This window comes from Colletotrichum siamense (genome assembly GCF_013390195.1).
Source record: "Colletotrichum siamense strain Cg363 chromosome Unknown KSG_Cg363_contig08, whole genome shotgun sequence".
NCBI classification, from domain to species: Eukaryota; Fungi; Ascomycota; class Sordariomycetes; order Glomerellales; family Glomerellaceae; genus Colletotrichum; species Colletotrichum siamense.
In genome coordinates this window covers 4,512,743-4,531,003 of record NW_023501021.1, presented here as the reverse complement: position 1 = coordinate 4,531,003, position 18,261 = coordinate 4,512,743, and the positions used below count along the sequence as shown (strand labels likewise).

At 47.0% G+C, this 18,261-nt stretch overlaps 5 protein-coding genes across 5 annotated transcripts; 4 read left to right on the top strand and 1 right to left on the bottom strand.

Annotated features, from left to right (window-relative positions):
* Window positions 1–872, top strand: CGCS363_v012730 (uncharacterized protein; the record flags this gene model as incomplete). Its single annotated transcript, XM_036644579.1, has 2 exons — window positions 1–268; window positions 325–872. The coding sequence occupies 2 exons, from the start codon at window positions 1–3 to the stop codon at window positions 870–872; spliced, it is 816 nt and encodes a 271-aa protein (XP_036490783.1).
* A 3,242-nt stretch (window positions 873–4,114) lies between these two features.
* Window positions 4,115–4,752, top strand: CGCS363_v012729 (uncharacterized protein; the record flags this gene model as incomplete). Its single annotated transcript, XM_036644578.1, has 3 exons — window positions 4,115–4,459; window positions 4,531–4,665; window positions 4,720–4,752. The coding sequence occupies 3 exons, from the start codon at window positions 4,115–4,117 to the stop codon at window positions 4,750–4,752; spliced, it is 513 nt and encodes a 170-aa protein (XP_036490203.1).
* Window positions 4,753–6,051: 1,299 nt separating this feature from the next.
* Window positions 6,052–7,357, bottom strand: IBR3 (putative acyl-CoA dehydrogenase IBR3; the record flags this gene model as incomplete). The annotated part of the gene is made up of 5 exons (XM_036644577.1): window positions 6,052–6,510; window positions 6,569–6,795; window positions 6,864–6,882; window positions 6,939–7,113; window positions 7,203–7,357. 5 exons carry the CDS (start codon window positions 7,355–7,357, stop codon window positions 6,052–6,054), a joined length of 1,035 nt encoding a protein of 344 aa, XP_036490202.1.
* Window positions 7,358–7,733: 376 nt separating this feature from the next.
* On the top strand, window positions 7,734–9,092 carry mmgC (Acyl-CoA dehydrogenase; the record flags this gene model as incomplete). The annotated part of the gene is made up of 1 exon (XM_036644576.1): window positions 7,734–9,092. The coding sequence occupies one exon, from the start codon at window positions 7,734–7,736 to the stop codon at window positions 9,090–9,092; it is 1,359 nt and encodes a 452-aa protein (XP_036490197.1).
* A 3,348-nt stretch (window positions 9,093–12,440) lies between these two features.
* On the top strand, window positions 12,441–13,932 carry LAE1-7 (Secondary metabolism regulator LAE1; the record flags this gene model as incomplete). Its single annotated transcript, XM_036644575.1, has 8 exons — window positions 12,441–12,491; window positions 12,546–12,578; window positions 12,639–12,729; window positions 12,783–12,824; window positions 12,876–13,068; window positions 13,125–13,262; window positions 13,339–13,758; window positions 13,809–13,932. 8 exons carry the CDS (start codon window positions 12,441–12,443, stop codon window positions 13,930–13,932), a joined length of 1,092 nt encoding a protein of 363 aa, XP_036490196.1.
* Window positions 13,933–18,261: the final 4,329 nt, after the last annotated feature.

Genomic DNA, 18,261 nt, shown 5'->3' with positions numbered 1-18,261 from the left:
ATGGCCAAAGGAGAGGAGCGCCGTCTCACAGACGTGTCGATCTCGTGGACCGACGCTTCTGGCCAGCGCCTCCGACTTGAGCCGTCCAAGGACGTCAAGACTACACTCCTCCTACGAGAGGACCCCAAGACATGGGGTTGGATCCAGGTTACATTCCCAAGCACCGACAGCGCCCATGCCAGACGGAAATCCAAGGGCATCAAACCCCAACTCCTCCCCACGCCTGGCCGCAATACCTTCATTGACTTGCTTCCTCCGAACATTGAAGGTACTGCCCTGTGTTCCCCTCCTCGAAAAGAGCCATATCTAACGTCGGAAATCCAGTGTTCGCCACCACCTTCAAGCCCCGCGACGAGCCCGATTCTGTTCTCGTAGTTGATGTAACCCTGGAAGACCCAGATGTGGTCTGGATCAGAGCTCGAGATGCCGGCTCGGTTGCCCTCAACGATGCGCAGATGGAAGCTGTTCACCTCTTGAAGTTATTCCCCGAGACTTCCCGATTCAGGATTTCCGTTCCTTCCGACAAGAAGGTCAAAAAGCAAGACTGGGACTGGGACAAATACTTTGCCAATGACACAGCCAGAACGGCGTATAACTACGGCTTCGTTGTCGACAAGCGCCGCCGCGGTGGACTGAGAAAGCCTCGTCGAGAGGCCGATTGGAGAAATTATCACACGAGAGGACAGTCTCCGCGGCAGCCTATTCAATCCAAGCTGCCATTCAACGTCAAGAAAAGTAGCAAAGACGTCGAAATGCCTGGTCTCGCTGCCCCGAAGAAGAATAATCTCGAAGACAAAACTATCCGTCTGAGTGTCCCCGACGTCATGGAGGATGAAGGGGAGAATGAAGTCAACAACGAACATGACGTCTAGATTGAGAGAGAGGAATATGGCCAACGAGTCTATATTTCTATGGTATTTTCATCGCTAGTTGCGTGGCGTTTTGACTGCCGAAGATTGTGGCGGCGAAATGTTTCTCAAGCAAAAGGTCTGGCGAATATTTCACAAGGCGTTGCTGGTAGAAATCGTGTTGCAAATCACGACTTTCGACATTTTCAGTCACTCCCATCTTGATAGTTAGGTAGAACACCACGTACCCAATTCAAGACATTCAAGACTAATCTTAGTCAAAAGGATGCATCTTTTTTTCCTCTCTCTGCCGCATTTTACAATCTTTGACAGCTGTGCAGAAGCACAACTGATATGTGCAGCATTGAACAGAACCTACACTTGCACATTCTTCACCTTGCTTGGACCTTGATAATTTGGCTGGTGGGAACGTATCAACCACCGCTCATGCACGCTGGGATCATTTGCTGTCGGCATCCTCCTTGTCGTGCGTCTTTATCGTCGTACGTCCTCATAGTCTTCGCCCTTGCCCGGGATCCGGCCCTCCATTTTCCGCGAGGGCAAGGAATTACATTACGAGCTAGAGTCGCCCACTGTACAGCGTTGAAAGAAAGCGTTGTGTCTAAAAGATGGACGTCGCTCACCGTAAATGGAAGATCGCATTGATTGAAACCCAAATCCCTGCGAACTTGAGGACAGGGCGGTAAACTGCCCGCGCAGCGACATGGATGAATTGGTGTTATGTCTAAAAAGACAATAGTGCTAGTGGATCGCCCTTTTGGCCTGCCTACCTATGCAAACTTGTTTGACTGAAGAAGCGGGATCGCTCTGGTGCCTAGGATTGGCGGGAGCTAGATTTGTGGCGTTTGAATCGTCTGGGATTCACTTCCAACCGAAGAAGGATGATTGCTTTGTCATCTCCATCAAGCGTCAAGTTTACTTTTTCGAGAAGCAAAAGTCCATGGTCACCAGACAACCCCGTCGGTTGGATCCGAGTTCGGGAGACCCCCTCCATGAGCATGTAGGCATTTGCCTTTTTCATCGGGACTTTTTGCCCGACGCCCATGATCCTGGCAACCTAGACATCCCCTTCCACCCATCTATCATAGCTGTCTTCAGTTGCATCAACGATCGTTCGTCAGACCTGTTCCTTGTACACGACTGCTCAGCTTCATTCATGACTCGCCGTGTCCCGGGAATGGGATCTGTCGATCAGGTACGCCCGCCCGCCACCCGAGGGTCCCGCGGCCAGTTTAAGTGGACTGAGCAAGGAGCAAAGAGCCAGAGATCAACTGAGGGCATGGTTCCTAGCGGGTAACCTGCATGAAACAGTCTAGAACAGATCTGGAAAGAGAAGGAGCAAACAATTGATTCGCAGGCGTTAGTTTGACGGGTCATAATCAATCTAGATGATGAGCTCATGAACTGCTTCACACATCTCGGGACTGCACGGGAACAGCTGGTCACCGGATGATCGACTGGTGTTTTGAGGGGTTTTGTGTAACACTGACAAGCTTGACAGCGGTCCTCTTGACGCGCCTGTTTAGACGACAAACCCGAGGAGAGTACATTCAGACGACACTCAGTCTGCTACGCTCGCGACATCTCGTGTCCACTTACTCAAATCTCGACATTCATCTACTCCTGCTGTTCAACTTACCCCGCCATCAGGATGTTGCAAACGAGAGCTCGGAAACCTTAATCCTTCAACATGCCCAAAGTAGTTTGACTCCAAAGCATGCGTGAACGACAAGCTTCAAAATATCGGCACCATTGATTGGGTTTCGCGCGAATTGGCAAGTAAGCTTAAACTTTCACACTCCGCTCACCGGCCGCTAGCGGCGACACGGACGAAGATGGAGGCCGGCCCCATGCCTGATAGGGTATTCGAAGCCGCGAGTGGTGTGCTTTCGGATTCGTTTGCGTTAAATCTAGATGATCTCAGCCAATCCTAACACCAGGTTTGCTTGTTTTCCCGGCTGGATTTGGTTGGATATCGCCCTGAGAATACCGCGCTGTTCCACTCCCGACTCCTCGAACCCCGCCGATCACGATCTGCTGCACCTCGAAAGAATATGGATTCAGTTACGTCATAACTACCCGGTAGATACTGTCAAATGGTTCTCCTGGAGGTCGAGACTTCAGCTTCTTTTTGGACTTCGGGGATTCTGCTATTCTAATCAGTCGTGTTTACCAAAGTTGTCACTAGTGTTTTACCAAGCCATTTTTGCCTTGCCGCGTTCGAAAAGAATATTTTTGAATCGACGATCGACTAGCCCCTTCCACGGCCACGATATGTTCGAGTTGACTCACGAGAAAACGTGCTATGCAATTGCGGGTGAATCTCAGTGGTTCATCACCATGATAATTAAAACCTGTCTCTGACGCCAGTGCCTGCAGTAATACAGCAATTCATTTCTTGGGCGACTTGGCCTTAAAGTGACCCTAATTCAACGAATCTGTAGTCAATGATGTTACGTACTTCATTTAGTGGGATATGAACGAGACTACCTACTCGCACCTGCGGAGAGACGAGACAGCTGAAAGAGTCCGAGTTTTCACTTCGAGCCTGTGGCCTAGACCAGGAGAACACGCAACGTGATTCGAATACAAGGGATCGCTACCGGGTGCACATGTGGGATCATCTACAATCGAGATTCTTCAACCAGAGTGACTTTCTGATTATGTCGGTTCCGGAGGGAAGGCATCGAGATTTAGCGACACGACATCCTTTTCCGGCCAGTACGGTGCCCAAAGTCGACCGACAACGAGGCGTTGAAGGCAGATTTAACTTAACGAACTGATGCGCCTAGTCCTTCCTCGTCTTGAATTTCTCCGAAAGCTTTCCAAAAGGCTGGGTTGTCGAAAAGCTAGTCAGAAAGCTAGACAGGTCCCGACTTCAGATGAGGTCCGGCATCGTGCGATGGCCTCCATGTGGGAACATGAAAAGCTTCTTCACAAAGGAGCAAGATAACCAACAGAAGCATCGCGGCTTCTCACACCAGGGCATTTTTTCTTCATATGGGGATCATTACGAGCGTCCCTCGGGAAAGGCCCACATGCTGCCCACTAGTATCAAGAATATTAGTGAGCGTCCATCTTGAAGGTCAATCGCAAGATCTATATATTTCAGCTGGGGACGCCAGCTTCTCACACATCTTCAAGCAAGTCGATCTTGACATTGTATCATCAAAGTACACTTACAATACCTACTTGCCTATCTCGCTTCGTATTCAGGCGCAGCACCTTGTCACAAGCCCCTCAATATGCATTACTCTCGGCTCTTTCTCTCTCTCTTCCTCCTCGTCGCCTTGGTTGTTGCTGTGCCTCTACCAATGCCTTTAGATGGCTTGTTTGAGAGGTCCACCAACAGGAAGGGAGACGGTCTAAAGAATTCCAAGACTACGGCCAAGGGAATCCAGAAGAACATCCACATACAAAAGGACGAGCTGCACGAAGTCAAGGATGTCAGGAAGGCTGAAGGGACGAAGAATTTCCGCAAGGAACAGGGTGAGCTCAAAGCCGATATCAGGGCAGGACAGAGACAGCGCGAAAGGAACCAGCATACCGCCGATCCATCCAACAGGAAGCTGGTCAAGGGCCTCAATAAGGTAATGCAACACCAGGAATCTGACGCTAGTGGGCAAATGTCGAGCTTTGAATACTTACTGTGTGCTCACAGGTCGAGAAAGCCCAAGCCTTGGAGTACAAACAAGCCTCGTCTCTAAACGGGGGAAGGAATGACAAGAAAACATTGAACAAGCTCAACCATGAGATTCACGACGGTATCAACGTGAACAAAGAGAACAAAAAGGCCGTAAGTGGTTCAAGCAGGTTTGTCAAGCAAGCAGACACTGACAGGCGCCTACAGGCGCTGAGGGGCAATAATCGTCACGGCCACTAAACGCGCCAGGGGAGGTCGCGAACTGATGCGATGAAGTCTCGCCTGGGATGGCTGAAGCTGGGATGGGTAAGGCGGACACAAAAACGTGTAGTTTAAAATTATCAGTTGAGTTCAGTACAGACGTGGCGTCAATACATCATTAATGAATTTTGGGTTATCAATCTTGAGAAGGTCCGTGATGGGGATTCGGCATGACGAAATATTTCGAGAAAACAATTGCAGCGAGAGAACGGGGTTTCAGAATCTCAATGGTGCCTGTGCATCCGTACCGAAGCATACGCTGTCAAAAGCATCAACAGCTCGTCATTTACCATTCTCCCGAAATATGCTTTGTATTTGGAGAAGGGATCCGTCTTCCAACGCATATCCCCATCGGCAGTGGTATCATGAAGGACTGTGCCCTTCGTCCTGGAGGAGGTTCATGTTCCCGACGAAATCCAAGAAGCTGGGCTCGGGATACCAAGCAGAAAATAGACTCACGCCCAGCTTCATGTCAGTGGGGAGAATCAAGAGAGTTTATTCAAGAGGCAAGATGATAGATAGGCAGCTGAGATTGGCTTTCACGGGAAGCTTTGTGTCTGCAGAGCGCCTCAGGTCACCACTCCTTATCCGGACCTGTTGAGGAGGGAATAACCCACTTCGACAGCATGCCCCTGAGATTCCAGCATATTTGGAACCGCTTGTTAGACAACTCGTCTCCAAACCAACTTCTGCCATCGTGATAGGGATTCGCATGATATTCAGCATCGAGATCTAGACCACATGACTCCACCACTAGCCGACGCAATGCAAGAGTAAACTGCCAGCGTCGTCAGCCACTCGAGCCAATAGAGCAACGGGGAACTGGCTCGGCCAAGGTCACAGCTTCAAGCGTTGTCAACATGGATGCGAAGACAAATTCTAGAACCATGAGCTGGGGCCCAGAGCTGAACCAGTCAGTGCAGAAGTACCTGAGTACGGTTGCCGAGATTGTACTTCAGACGACTGCGCGAGATTTATGTTCCGAACAGCCACGATGTTTGACTGCAACTAGGTACACACCATGAACCTTGTCTTATTAGACTAGGCGGTAGTCACTCTGGGCATCCAGGATGCGAGAATGCATGAAGATGAGGCTCTGAAAACGTACTCAGATATTTTGGATCACGAACCCTCGTTCCACACTGTGTGCGGCTAAATGGCACCATGGAAACCGTAGAACCCAACGCTAACGTACGGCACATTCACATTCTTGGTCAATTGTTGAACCGCAACAATCACCCGTTGCGCGGGAAAGTGACACGACGTATATCATTGAGCCTAAAGTTTCTGCCCTTGCCCTCTCCCCTCCTTCAGCCTCTGTACCCGTTTGAAGGCATTGGACAATGCCTTGTGCGTATTCTCGAAATAAATATGGCTGAACTCGCTGCTGGCCTGGCCTTTCATCGTGCGTGCTTGTATACCGTGACTGATGGTACCAGAGCGAGCATAATGGAAGATTGCTGCGATCTCCCAATCCTTTCCGCCGCCGTCTTTGCGCGGATCGAAGCCAACGATTTCTGCGTAACGATCCAGGAGCTCCGTTGGCTCTGGGATGCCTCTAGACCGTCGATGCTCTGGCCTAAGCGATTCAGGAGGGCCAGTTATCGACCGGCCAGGTGTGATATGGTCATCAAAGAATGGACTCAAGAAGTAGACGAGGTCCATGAGCGGGTGCCCAATCGTCGATAGCTCCCAGTCAAGGATCGCAATTACTTTTGGCTCGGAAGGGTGAAGTATCTACAACAAGTCAGAACCGTAAGCGCTACTTCGTATGCAGAGAGAAATGAGATCTTACTAAGTTGTCAAATTTAAAATCCCCGTGAACGATGGAAAATCGTTCGCCGGGAAGGTTTTCTCTCACGTAGGACATGATATCGTCATAATTCTCGTGAGCCCGCCCAAGAAGCTCACCCGTCTTCTTGTCCCTGACCGCAGCTTGCTGAGACTCTATACGGCTCCAAGTGTTACAATGACGAGCGTAGAATCCAATCTTCTTGCCGTAGCCTTCCAGACCGATCGCATCTGGATCGAGCGAGTGAAGCCAGGCTAGGGTCTCTATTGCGGAAATCCAGCTTTTTCATCTCGTTAACCTGTGATGGCAATCTCCACCTACGAGACACACATGGTTAGTCTCAAATATCTAAACTGATGGGTTTCTGATGTACGTAGAACGAGGTTCCTATAATCGATTCCTCAGTGCACAGAATGAACACCCGCGGCACGGGGAAGTTGGGAACAGAACCAAGAGCTTGAAGAACTCTGAACTCGCGGTCAACTTGATGTGCTACTGGGCTAATTGTCTGGCCCTGAGGTTTCTTTCTCAAGATGAACCTGTCGCCGCTGTTCCGCCGTGAAGGAAATGCGTTCCCTGTTAGCGTGCTATGCCCATGAAAAGTATTTGCAGAAAGCCTTTCAGATCTCATACTAACACTGCATCATCAAGAAAGTAGGTTGGATTGCTCTGGCCATATCCAATCTTGGTTGTGGTGATCGGTAGCTGAAGACCTGGTATCGTTCCTGACTTGCGAAGGTATTCTCCTAGGGCCTCGTTGTCGACATCATGATGTGAACCGGAAGAAGACATGGCGTTGATGAGAGTCAGCTGCTTTAATCAAAGAACAGATGATAGATGCAAGTATATCCTAAGGTTTTGCTCGAATACCTGACCCTCCCGGGTTGTTGAGAAGGCGAAATGCCGGGATACGGAGATGCGGGGATGTGGGGATGCCGTAATGCGGGGTTTTGAACAAGCCGAGGGCCCTCGGGTGCCGACGTCAGCGATCTTCATCTGCTGAGTCGAGAATCACAGACGTCCACGCTCCGAATTCCAAAGGTTTGTAATACTAATCCCCAAAAGAGACCAATCCTCAACACGATCACGGTGTTTCGAAAACGGTTCCAACACAAGTTTTGCAATAATCAACTAGGATCTCGCAGTGCAACCTAGTCAACTACTCGTCATGAACTTCGAACTTCCACAGGATGTGCGAGATTTCCTAAAACGACTTGACGCTTTCATCAACGACGCTATTCTTCCGTTGCAACACGAAAATGACAACAATCGCTTCTTCGACCATCGTCGTGAGGCCTCACGTACTCAATGGAACAACCAAGGCTTGCCGACTGAAGACTGGGAGGCGTTACTTGACAAGGCCAAAAGGATCGCCGACAAGACAGGATTTTATCGCTTTGCATGTCCGAAGGAGTATGGCGGCTCAGGTGTCGAAACGCTGAATTTGTACATGTGCGCCGTGCGATATCATCTCGCATCTCATCCTGTATATGGAGGAGGCGTGAGCCTGGCAAACGATCTTCAAAGCGAGCATAGCATCGTTGGCAACATGCCATTCATTATCATGTTACATCATTATGGTACTGCGCAACAGAAGAAGGAACTGATTCCCGCGAGCATCAGAGGCGAGATGAGGGCGACTTTCGGACTCACCGAGATTCATCACGGCTCTGATGCTACGCATATGGACACGACAGCCCATGCTACCAAACTGCCAAGTGGCGAACCAGGATTCATGATCAATGGCAACAAGAAGTGGCAAACAGGGATGCACACCGCAAACCACTGTCTAGTCTTCGCGCGAACCTCCGGCAAGGCTGGGGATGCGCGGGGCATCACAGCTTTTCTAGTACCTCGCGCAACACCCGGAGTTACCGTCGCCTCCTTCGAGTGGACGTTAAATATGCCCACCGACCATGCCACGGTGATTTTCGAGAACGTTCTAGTACCGGCAACATGCATTCTTGGGCCACTTGACAACGGCCTGGCGATCGCGCAGACCTTCACCCACGAGAACAGGATCCGGCAGGCAGCGTCAAGTTGCGGGGCTGCGCGATACTGCATTGACCGGAGTGTTGAACACGCAAACCGCCGAAAGGTTTTCGGGAAGCCTTTATCGGCAAACCAAGCTATTCAGTGGCCCCTCGTGGAACTCTCGACCCAAGCGGAGATGCTCAGACTTCTCATCCTACGGACGGCAGTGGAGATGGACCAAGTCAGCGCCGGGGCCACGGCGGCAGGGAAGGCGCCTTGGGTTGCCATCGAAACACAGCTCGGTCACAAGATTGCAATGTGCAACTACATTGCGAATCGTTTGGCGTGCGACTCAGCCGATCGAGCCATTCAGATTCACGGCGGGGATGGATACTCGCGACATTTACCCTTCGAACACATCTGGAGGCACTTCAGACGATACAGAATCACCGAAGGAAGCGAAGAAGTTCAAATGCGGAAGGTGGCAGCTTATTTGTTCGGATACAAGACGGCAGGTCCAGATGATGCGAGTAAGGGGGGACCAAAGTTGTGAAATATGGACGAAGATTAGGGCCGCTATTCAGAATACACGCAAAGTTCGTCAAGTATCTGGCTATCTCATGTCAATCTTTGATTTTTTTCTTGCATGTCATGTCTGCCTCAACAATTTCCAGCACAAGAAATAACAATTTTGAAGCAAGCCAGCTGCTCGTTTTATCACCCATCATCCTGAGATTGTCATACTGTCGATGCGAAGACATCGTCAGCGCGCCGGCAGACTCCGTACGTGAAGACCGCATTTTCTCGATATTAAGTCATTCTAGTAATTCCCGCTGGCAATCTCATACTGGGTATTCCAGCTAGAGAGCCAGGTCTGGGCTTGCTCAGGTGTCACCCCTTGCGAGGGCCCAGCCAGCCCCTGTTCGCCGCAGCCATCGCAGTCGCGTTATTCACCATACCTTAAGTACAACGTCGACTTTCTGTTAAGCCCAAAGCTCTACTCTGGCCAAGCCGAACACCGAGAAGCCCTGCATCTTCATCAGGTGTAGCCAACTATGTCTGACCGCTGCTAGGGTCCGCTGGAGATCCTTCGCTACCCTCACTAGTCCGCTTGCCAGTCTATTGCCGACAATCGTGGTACTTGCTGCGGCAAATTGCAGAATGTTCGACTTAACTACCAGGCCGGCGAGTCCACATGCCAGGTCTGCTTGTAGGACTCGATCAGCAGCCGGTGTGTCCTCGTCTGCGGTGAGCCGCGTTGGTTTCCTACCATTTACTGAGGGTTCTCTCGGTCACAGAACGTGTAGAGATTGCTTCGCCAGCATCTCCCACTGCCATATTCGTGAGTTTTTGACGTGGAAAAGCGATCGCATTGTGATACCAAAGCAAATTTGATTTGTTTCATAGACTCTCTGAGCCAAAAGGACATTCAACCCGTGATCAGATGCCAGCGAGACGTAGCTTTCCGGATCATCTTCATTGAGCACATTGGGGGCCGTATGCCAATGCGATGCGGTTGAGACGGTCTCTCTTGCACCAGTTGAGCTTCGCCCCGACAGCAGGTGCCTTTACTATTTGCGAGCCACCTTCCTCCTTTCATCTCCAGCTTGGCCCTTCTTCGCTCGGCTCATCTTACTTGGGAGCTCTTTCTCGGCATCGCCTGTGGCTGGTGCCTATGCCTGCTTTCTAAGTGCGCCTGCCCTCCTACCTCAAGTCTCACTGAGCAAGTGCGATAGATATAGCTACCCTTACTTTATTGAGCACTTTGCTCAAGCTAAAGGTGAAAGTAGCTGTTTGAACGTAGAGGGCAGTTACAACGTAGAGAGCGTAGGAAGGTGACAATTGCGTATGGCAGGCGCCTACCTTGCCGTACGCAAGCCACACGAGGGTGCCGAGGAGGGGGGAGAAACAAGGGGCCCCTCTTCCCTCACCAGCATTTGTCCTTCCTTCATCTCCCGCCAATTCAAAACCAACGACTTCATGATCACAAACATTGCTTCATCCGACCGCGCATTCTATAATTCTTTGACGAGTCGCACAACTGAAAGAAATAAGGTACCAACATCCATCTACCATAGTCCAGCCTCTTCCAAGCGAGACACCATGTGCGGTAGGACCAGGCACATCTGGGTGTGTCCCTGCGCAAACTTCATCACCGCCGCAAATTCTTGCCCTCGCGGAAGAGCGGAAGACATGATCAGCGGCCATCTCGTTTCTATAACAGTCAATGCAGTCTTTCAATACTGCAACGCCTGGTTCACCTTTCAACCCTGGGAAATCGTCTTCTCGTCTCACATCACACCCAACATGGTTTGCCCTTGGTTTTACTGGCAACACGAAACGCATACTCGCAAGATCTGCACCGACTGCTTCCGCGCACAATGCCGGAACTTGGACACTGGGGACATAGCCGATTCGACAGGGGGGAACTAATCAGGCTACGGAAAGACTACACGGTTTGGTATTCATCCCATACCAAGTTCGAAGCAGAGGTTGGAGATACGGATGCAGACAGACGAACACTGCGTGGCCTAGTGTTCGTTCCACATATTTTCCCGGGGCATCGATTGGAGCTTTGAAAGATGCAATGGGATTCACTGTTTTGATAGCGGAGTATTATTGCGGCAAAGAAGCGTATATGGTGTGAATGACCAGCAACGAAATTAGAAGATACATCCACGCGGTGACGGCGTGGCACCAGCATTTCTCTGTCAGATCAAATCGGTGACACCTTCTTCGCCTTGAATTCTTTGCCTCCGTTTTCTCCCCCTTCGTCGACTTTCCTTACTTCAAAGTACCAGCGTGAAATAAAAGCCTGTTCATCTTGTATTGCAATCTCTACAGCAAGTGTTCGACTAGAAAATTATCTTAAGATTCAAAGCACAAAATCTTAGGATTTTATCCCCACAGTTCAGCCTTTGGGCTTCGATAGTCTCTTATCCTTTGAATTCCTTTCGGCAACGCAATTGATCTCTCGCCAGGCCTGCAAGCAACATCGGGTGCCTTCATGTTGACGGGCGCCGCTCAGTTGTTGTCTTAACCAGTTCATATCTTCCGCAAGAAGGTAAGAGCCTTGAAAATCTGATCTGTTGCAGCCTTTGTCTCAAATATCAAATGTGATGGTGTGGGAGTCTGATAGAAACCAAATGGGAATTGATTCGCACATTTCGTTTTGGGATACGCGAGCTTGCAGAACAAAGAGTCGCTACCGTAAACATCTGTAGTCCTCACGCCAAGCCTCGGATACAGGGCACAATGAAGAAATCCCGTAACTTATCGCATATTCACTGATTGTTATGGAAGGTCAGGTGTTGGCATCGCATCTCCGTACCAGGCTGCGTTTTCCAGTCTCAGAGTGAACGGCACTCGCCACGAACAGTCCGTGGAGCTTTCTGACCCTAAAAGTGGGGTCGCGGGGCCCATTGAAGACTCACTGGATGCATCACTGGTCTGTCGATACATGCGGAAGGTGATGCGTTGCGCATCCAGGGGCCTGCAGAATCGCTCGGTGTCCAGCCAGGTTCGACACCCCACTCCAGGCCGCGTTTTCCAGTCCCGGTGTAAAATGTGACCATCAACAAAATGGTTGCTGCCCATATTGGGTGTGATAAACATGCAGGCATTGTAATTGCCCCCGGTTGGCTGTCTTTCTATTCGCGCGCGGAATCTCGCGTGCCCACCGGACAACACAAGAACATGGGTGTTTTATGCACGTTGGTGCACGAAGGCGACGCCGCATCCGCCAAAAAGAGGGACCCCGGAGGCAGAGACCGCCCCCGCAACACCGAAGATATATCAGTCCACCCACGTTGTCTTTCTGTCACTTTTTGGTGTCATTTCTCTTTTTCCCTTTATTCTCGAAGCTTTGTTTCCGCATTGAAACCCCGCCAATAAGATCATCATGGCTAATCCCCCGCAAGATTTCGAGGTTCAGGTCGCTGCTGACGAGGAGGTTTGTTCACACGCTGTGCACTCATGTCATGCTTGTCTAAGTAATTATGTACAGCCGCAAGATGACACCCGTTCTGAGATGGGATCCGTAAGCCCGGCCTTCTCAACAACTGTTCATTGCTATAGAAGCTCACATCTTCCGTGACAGAGCATCGCGTCCTCTAGCACCAGCTTGCGCAGTTCTCTGTTGGACTATCGGCGCGAGAACGGCCGAACTTATCATCGGTACAAAGATGGCAGTAGGTTGATGCGATAGGGGTGAGAAAGATTGACGGCTTAAATCATGCTGCAGAATACAACTTCCCGAACGACGAACGAGAGCTTGATAGACTTGGTACTCTCCGACGCTACTCCCAATTTGCTTTCAAGCTAACCAGCGCCGTAGACTTGGTGCATCACTTGTGCCTGCTCACTCTAGATGACCGTCTCGGTATTGCCCCACCCTGCCGCGAAGATGCCAAGGTTGGTCGGGTCCTCGACGTCGGCACAGGCACGGGCATTTGGGCAATTCATTTCGGAGACGACCATCCGGAGGCTGATATCTTGGGAGTTGACCTTTCTGCAACTCAGCCGGGCCAGTAAGTAGTTAGCGGGCTTGACCTCTGGCGAACGGTTGCTGATGACATTTTCCAAGTGTACCTCCCAACGTCAGGTTTGAGGTTGACGATATCGAGGACGAATGGACATTCTCGCAGCCATTCCAGTATATCCATAGTCGATTTATGACCTCCAGCATCGGCGACTGGAGACTTTTCCTCCAAAGATGCTACGAGTAAGGGCCCTTCAATGCATTGCCAACCAAAAGGGTGAGAAAGCTATAACTGCAGCTAACCCGTCGAAACATTTAGCAACCTTGAGCCTGGTGGCTACGTTGAGCTTCAAGAGACCGCCATCTTCGCTAAGTCTGATGACGACACATTGAAGCCCGAGCATGCCCTGTCCAAGTGGGCGGAGTATCTCATGGAGGCGTCGATCAAGCTCGGCGCCGCGTGGGTCGATACTCCCGAGCTGAGGCAGCTTATGGTTGATATTGGCTTTGAAGACGTGACGCTGAGCACGTATAAGTGGCCGACTAACCCTTGGCCTAAGGACCCGCACTTTAAGGAGCTTGGTATGTGGAACAATGAGAACTTCATGACGGGTATGGAGGCGATCACGATGGCCCCAATGACGCGTGCGTTGGAGTGGCTTCCTGAGGAGGTCAGAGTGTTCCTCATTGATGTCCGTAGGGAAGGAAATGATCGTAATATTCACGCATATTGGCCGCAGTAAGTTCTCTTGAATTTTGAGCCTGCAGATCGTATGTTAACATACCCAGACACATTCTCGTTGGCAAAAAGCCTATGAGGGAAATCCCGGCTCCAGCTCCAGAGGCGTCCCCAGCACCGGCATCACCCCCAGCACCAGCCCCAGCATCAGCTCCTGCGCCGGCTGCGGCTTAAACGATAAGTTGGGTTAATCAACGAGTTGGGTTAATCAAACCTTGGGATCAACTGTCCTAGCAAGGTACATGTTGAGTCACACTATGGGCTAGAAACAAGTTCCGCGTGCAAATTCGACGTCGAAGCGTAACTGATGTGCGCATTGAAAAAGCATTGAGTATATTGACGATGAACCTGTGTTGAAACCTTCCCCTATCTGATCTCCATCGCTGCGACGTCGCTCCTCAGTAGCTTCCCTTCTCAAGCACCGATCGCGTGTCCCGTCCTGTCGTTTCGCTACGCAGCCTTATGTCCTGCGCACCAAATACTTAGCACATTTGTAATCTACTATCTGTGCCTTCTCATGATCCAAGTACCTTGGGCTCAATCTGCGTCGCAGTTGAATGTGGTTCCACCGTTGGCGCAACCCGTGTTGCGCGACTTGCAGTGCATTCCGTCCGGTTTGACATTGGCAGCGCAGCAGAAGTCACATGCCGTGCCTTGAACCAAAGCGCCGCAATTCTTTGGCTGGTCGCAGTGTCGTTTGACAAGCGGAGAGGATTCTAATTGTGATGGCATCGCAACCGCCAGCGGTAGCAGAGCGAGGAGGTATCGGAACGCAACCATTGTGAGTTGTGCAAGTTGATTTGGCTTCCCGTAAATGGTTATGGGCAAAGACTGGTTCAACGAAGGCTGATTTTGAAAGCTACTTGTACCCAGAGGCTATGCCCAAGCCTTTATGTATGCACAGGAACAACCGGGTCACATTTAACATCGTAGGGCGCGATGCTGCTTGTCATCCCCAGAAAACGTTTCACTCAGTGTAGGTTAAGCTTCTGCGCTCAATTGTCACAAGGGTAAATCTTCCGCCTATTTTGTGATCTAGTGGTGAAGGGGGACAAAAGCCGGGAGGATCACTCGCGATCAACGCCAGGGATGCGGGCTCTAGATGAGCAGAAAAGAGATGATTATGCTTTCCATCACCTGCATTCCACGAGACGGTAGCAGAAACGTGCTCGCGGCTAATGTAGGTACGCTGCCTTCTCGCCGTGAGGAGAGGCCGGTAGTCTCCACGATGTGCATAGACAGAGTTTCCGTCCGATGATAGACTGTGGAGGGACTTTGAGAAGGTTCGTGAGGAGTTGCTGTCTTGAGCTGGTTTGGGGTCACCGAGGGCATTTTCGTCCGATAAGATGACGCGGTGGTCGCATCGGCTCTGAGTGCCTTCCGTGAGCTTGGAAAGGTTGATCTTCGCTTGGGGGGGGGTCAGCTAGTGAACTGCGACCTTGGCTGCCGCACGTTGAGATGGCGTCTGGAGTTGGGGGTTCCTTGTCATTGTTTGAAGAGCTAGGTGAGATGAGGATAAGTGCCTGTGTCATGTCCGCGTTCCCCAAGGTGAGAGTGTTTCGGTGGACCAAGCTTCGATCTAGAACGAGACTCCCGTTTTCGCATCGGAGTGGCCCTCAGGTTTGCCTCCGGGAACTTTGATGGGTGGATTGAGTGGGATAGCGGGCGTATCGCGACTGGACGATGCTGCGAGTCGGTTTCGGTTCACGAGTTGGCACCGCTATCCGGCCGATTGGGTACCGGGGCCGAGAGTGGTCGTATGCTAGACGAGGCATTCATGATTACCGGTCGGATGATGCCGTTGTGGGTGTAGTTGCCGACGGTACGATACCATCGGGTGGTCGTACTACTGCATTATGCTGCCCTCGATCACAAGCTGAATAACAGACCTACATACGTCTCATATACCGCAGTATAGCACGGAACTTTCCCCGCGGAGAGTGTTTCCTCAGCAAGTCGCTCTTGCGATGCTGCAGAATGCGAAGTCAGCCCTTTCTTATGGTTGACGTTGACTACCGCGCGTCACCGGACAGGTTCGGATGCCGACTCGGACGGACTTTTCAAGATTCCTTGTGATGCAAATATCTTTTAACATGGGTTGATAAACACTCCGTAGTTAAATTATCAAATGTATTTAACAGTACTAAGGTTTATACCTGCAAAGTAATGCTCTAAAGTCCAGCGCTCCCTGCAAGGTAAGTAAACTTATTAAGTTTAATTAATTAATTAATTAATTATAAAGCTATCGCTAGTTAATTAAGTTAAGTTTAAGCCTTAAACTTAATTAATTACTTTAACTCTTTTAATAGGAATTATAATATAGATTAAATAAATATTCTATTACTAAATATCTTTATTATCCCCTATTTTTCTTTATTTTCCTTCTACTTTTAATAAAACTTTTTTAATAAAGTATAAATTACCCCTTTTTACTTATTTAGTTACCTCTTTTTTTTCTCTAAACTAATATTATAATAAACTTAATATAATTATAATATTCTCTAACTTCTTATTTTAGCTTAAGTATTAAGTAATTTTTTTAAAAAAACTTAAAATCTACTCTTTAAGATCTTTTAGAAATCTATATTAAATCTATTATTTTATTATTATTATTCTCTATCTTTATTATCTATTAATATTCCTTAAATATATTATAAAAATAAGAGTATTATTAGTATTACCCTCTCTTCTACTTTACTTATTTTATATTAAATATTTACTATATTAGTAGTCCTCTATTTAACCTCTATTCTTTCTCTAAATACTTTTAATTAACTTTTAAAATATAAATTTATTATATTATAGCTTAAGTAAGGTTAAAACTACTTCTTATTTAATTACTTTTTATTTAAAAATTTCTTTAAAGTTATAATAAATAATAAAGTATATATATAATAGTTAGATCTTTAGAGAAAAAATATAAAAGAGAGAATAAACTAAATAAAAAGCTATAAATAGTATTTTATTCTCTATTAGCTAGATAGCTAATTAAAAGTAAGTTATTAAGCTTATTATTACTATAATTTTAAAAGTAAATATATTATTCTTAATATTAAAGCTATTTCTTTTATTTCTAAGTATTTTAAGAAGAACTATTTTAAAAAGATATAAATAGAATTTATTAACTTAAAAAGTTTTAAGTAACTTAATAATATTCTATATAAAAGATATTACTTTAACTTTACTAATTTAATTAAGTTTGTAGTTATAACGCAGCCCCCTGCAAAAAGACTATAGCAAAATTCACCTTATATATAGGCATAATTCTAGAAACACTATATAGGCATTTTAACCTATACCCTCTACTAATTAAAGAAAACAGTATAGAAACCCTATATATTCCTACTAGTAGGTAAACCTCATATAAAGTTAAACGCACACTATAGCTAAATAGACTAGTGGAATAGTAATAGCGCTAGCTACATAGTATAGAGCTAGTAGCGCTATATATAGTAGGGCTAATTATATTAAGGCTAAAGGGGTTACTAAGGCTCTTATAGCTTAGTAATAGCTTTATTAAACCTTCTAATAAAGTAAATACTACTAAATAGAGATAACTCCTTAACTAAAGAGGTTATTATAAGAGGTTCTTATAGCTAGAAGTATAAAAAACTTTACTACTATGCGTAAAGCTTTATACTTTTCCCTCTTTTTTTTTTTTACTTTATAACTTATAATAAATCCTTTATAATATTTATATTATATAAAAAATATAAGAATACTAACTTTATATAAAGTATACTCTTCTTTAAGAATATAGCTAAAAATATTACTATATAGAATAATATCTATATACTAAATAAAACCCTTAAATTTAGTATATATTTTATCCCTAATTAGAAGTACTTTATTAAGGTTATATTAAATAAAATTTTTAATAATACTTCTTTAAGGGATTTTATCTACTAAGTAATTATAGTAATAAAAAGACTTAATAGTTTTAGTATAGAAGCTATATATATTTCTAGTTATCCTAAGGAGTAGCCCTTCTTTATATAAACCCTCTATAATATTAAGGTAGATATAGCTTAAGCCCTAGTATAAGCCTAATAAGGATTAATAAGTGCGTTTTACGCTAACTAATAGAGAGAGCATTATTAATAATAGTATAGCTATAAAGGCGTTAGCTAGCCTAATTAAATAAAAAGAATAGTAGATAGCAAAGTAGTAATAGAGATAGTATTAGCAGTATAGGTGATATATAAGAGAGAGAATAGGTTAATAGTTAAGTAGTTAGTAATTAAGTAATTAAGTAATTATAAACTATATTGTTACTAAAGTGAAGTTAAAGATAGTGAAGTTATTTAATATAATGTGTATATATAAGTGTAGCTAAGGTTAGGAGAGTTACGATTATGTGACTAAAAGCTATATATATTATTAGGAGGCGTAGAGTTAGGAGGTCTATTGCTCTAAGCAGGTAAAAATCATAGTGAACAGCTAAAGGCCTTACTAATTTAATAAAGAACTATATAAAAAATATTTAAAAAACTACTATATATT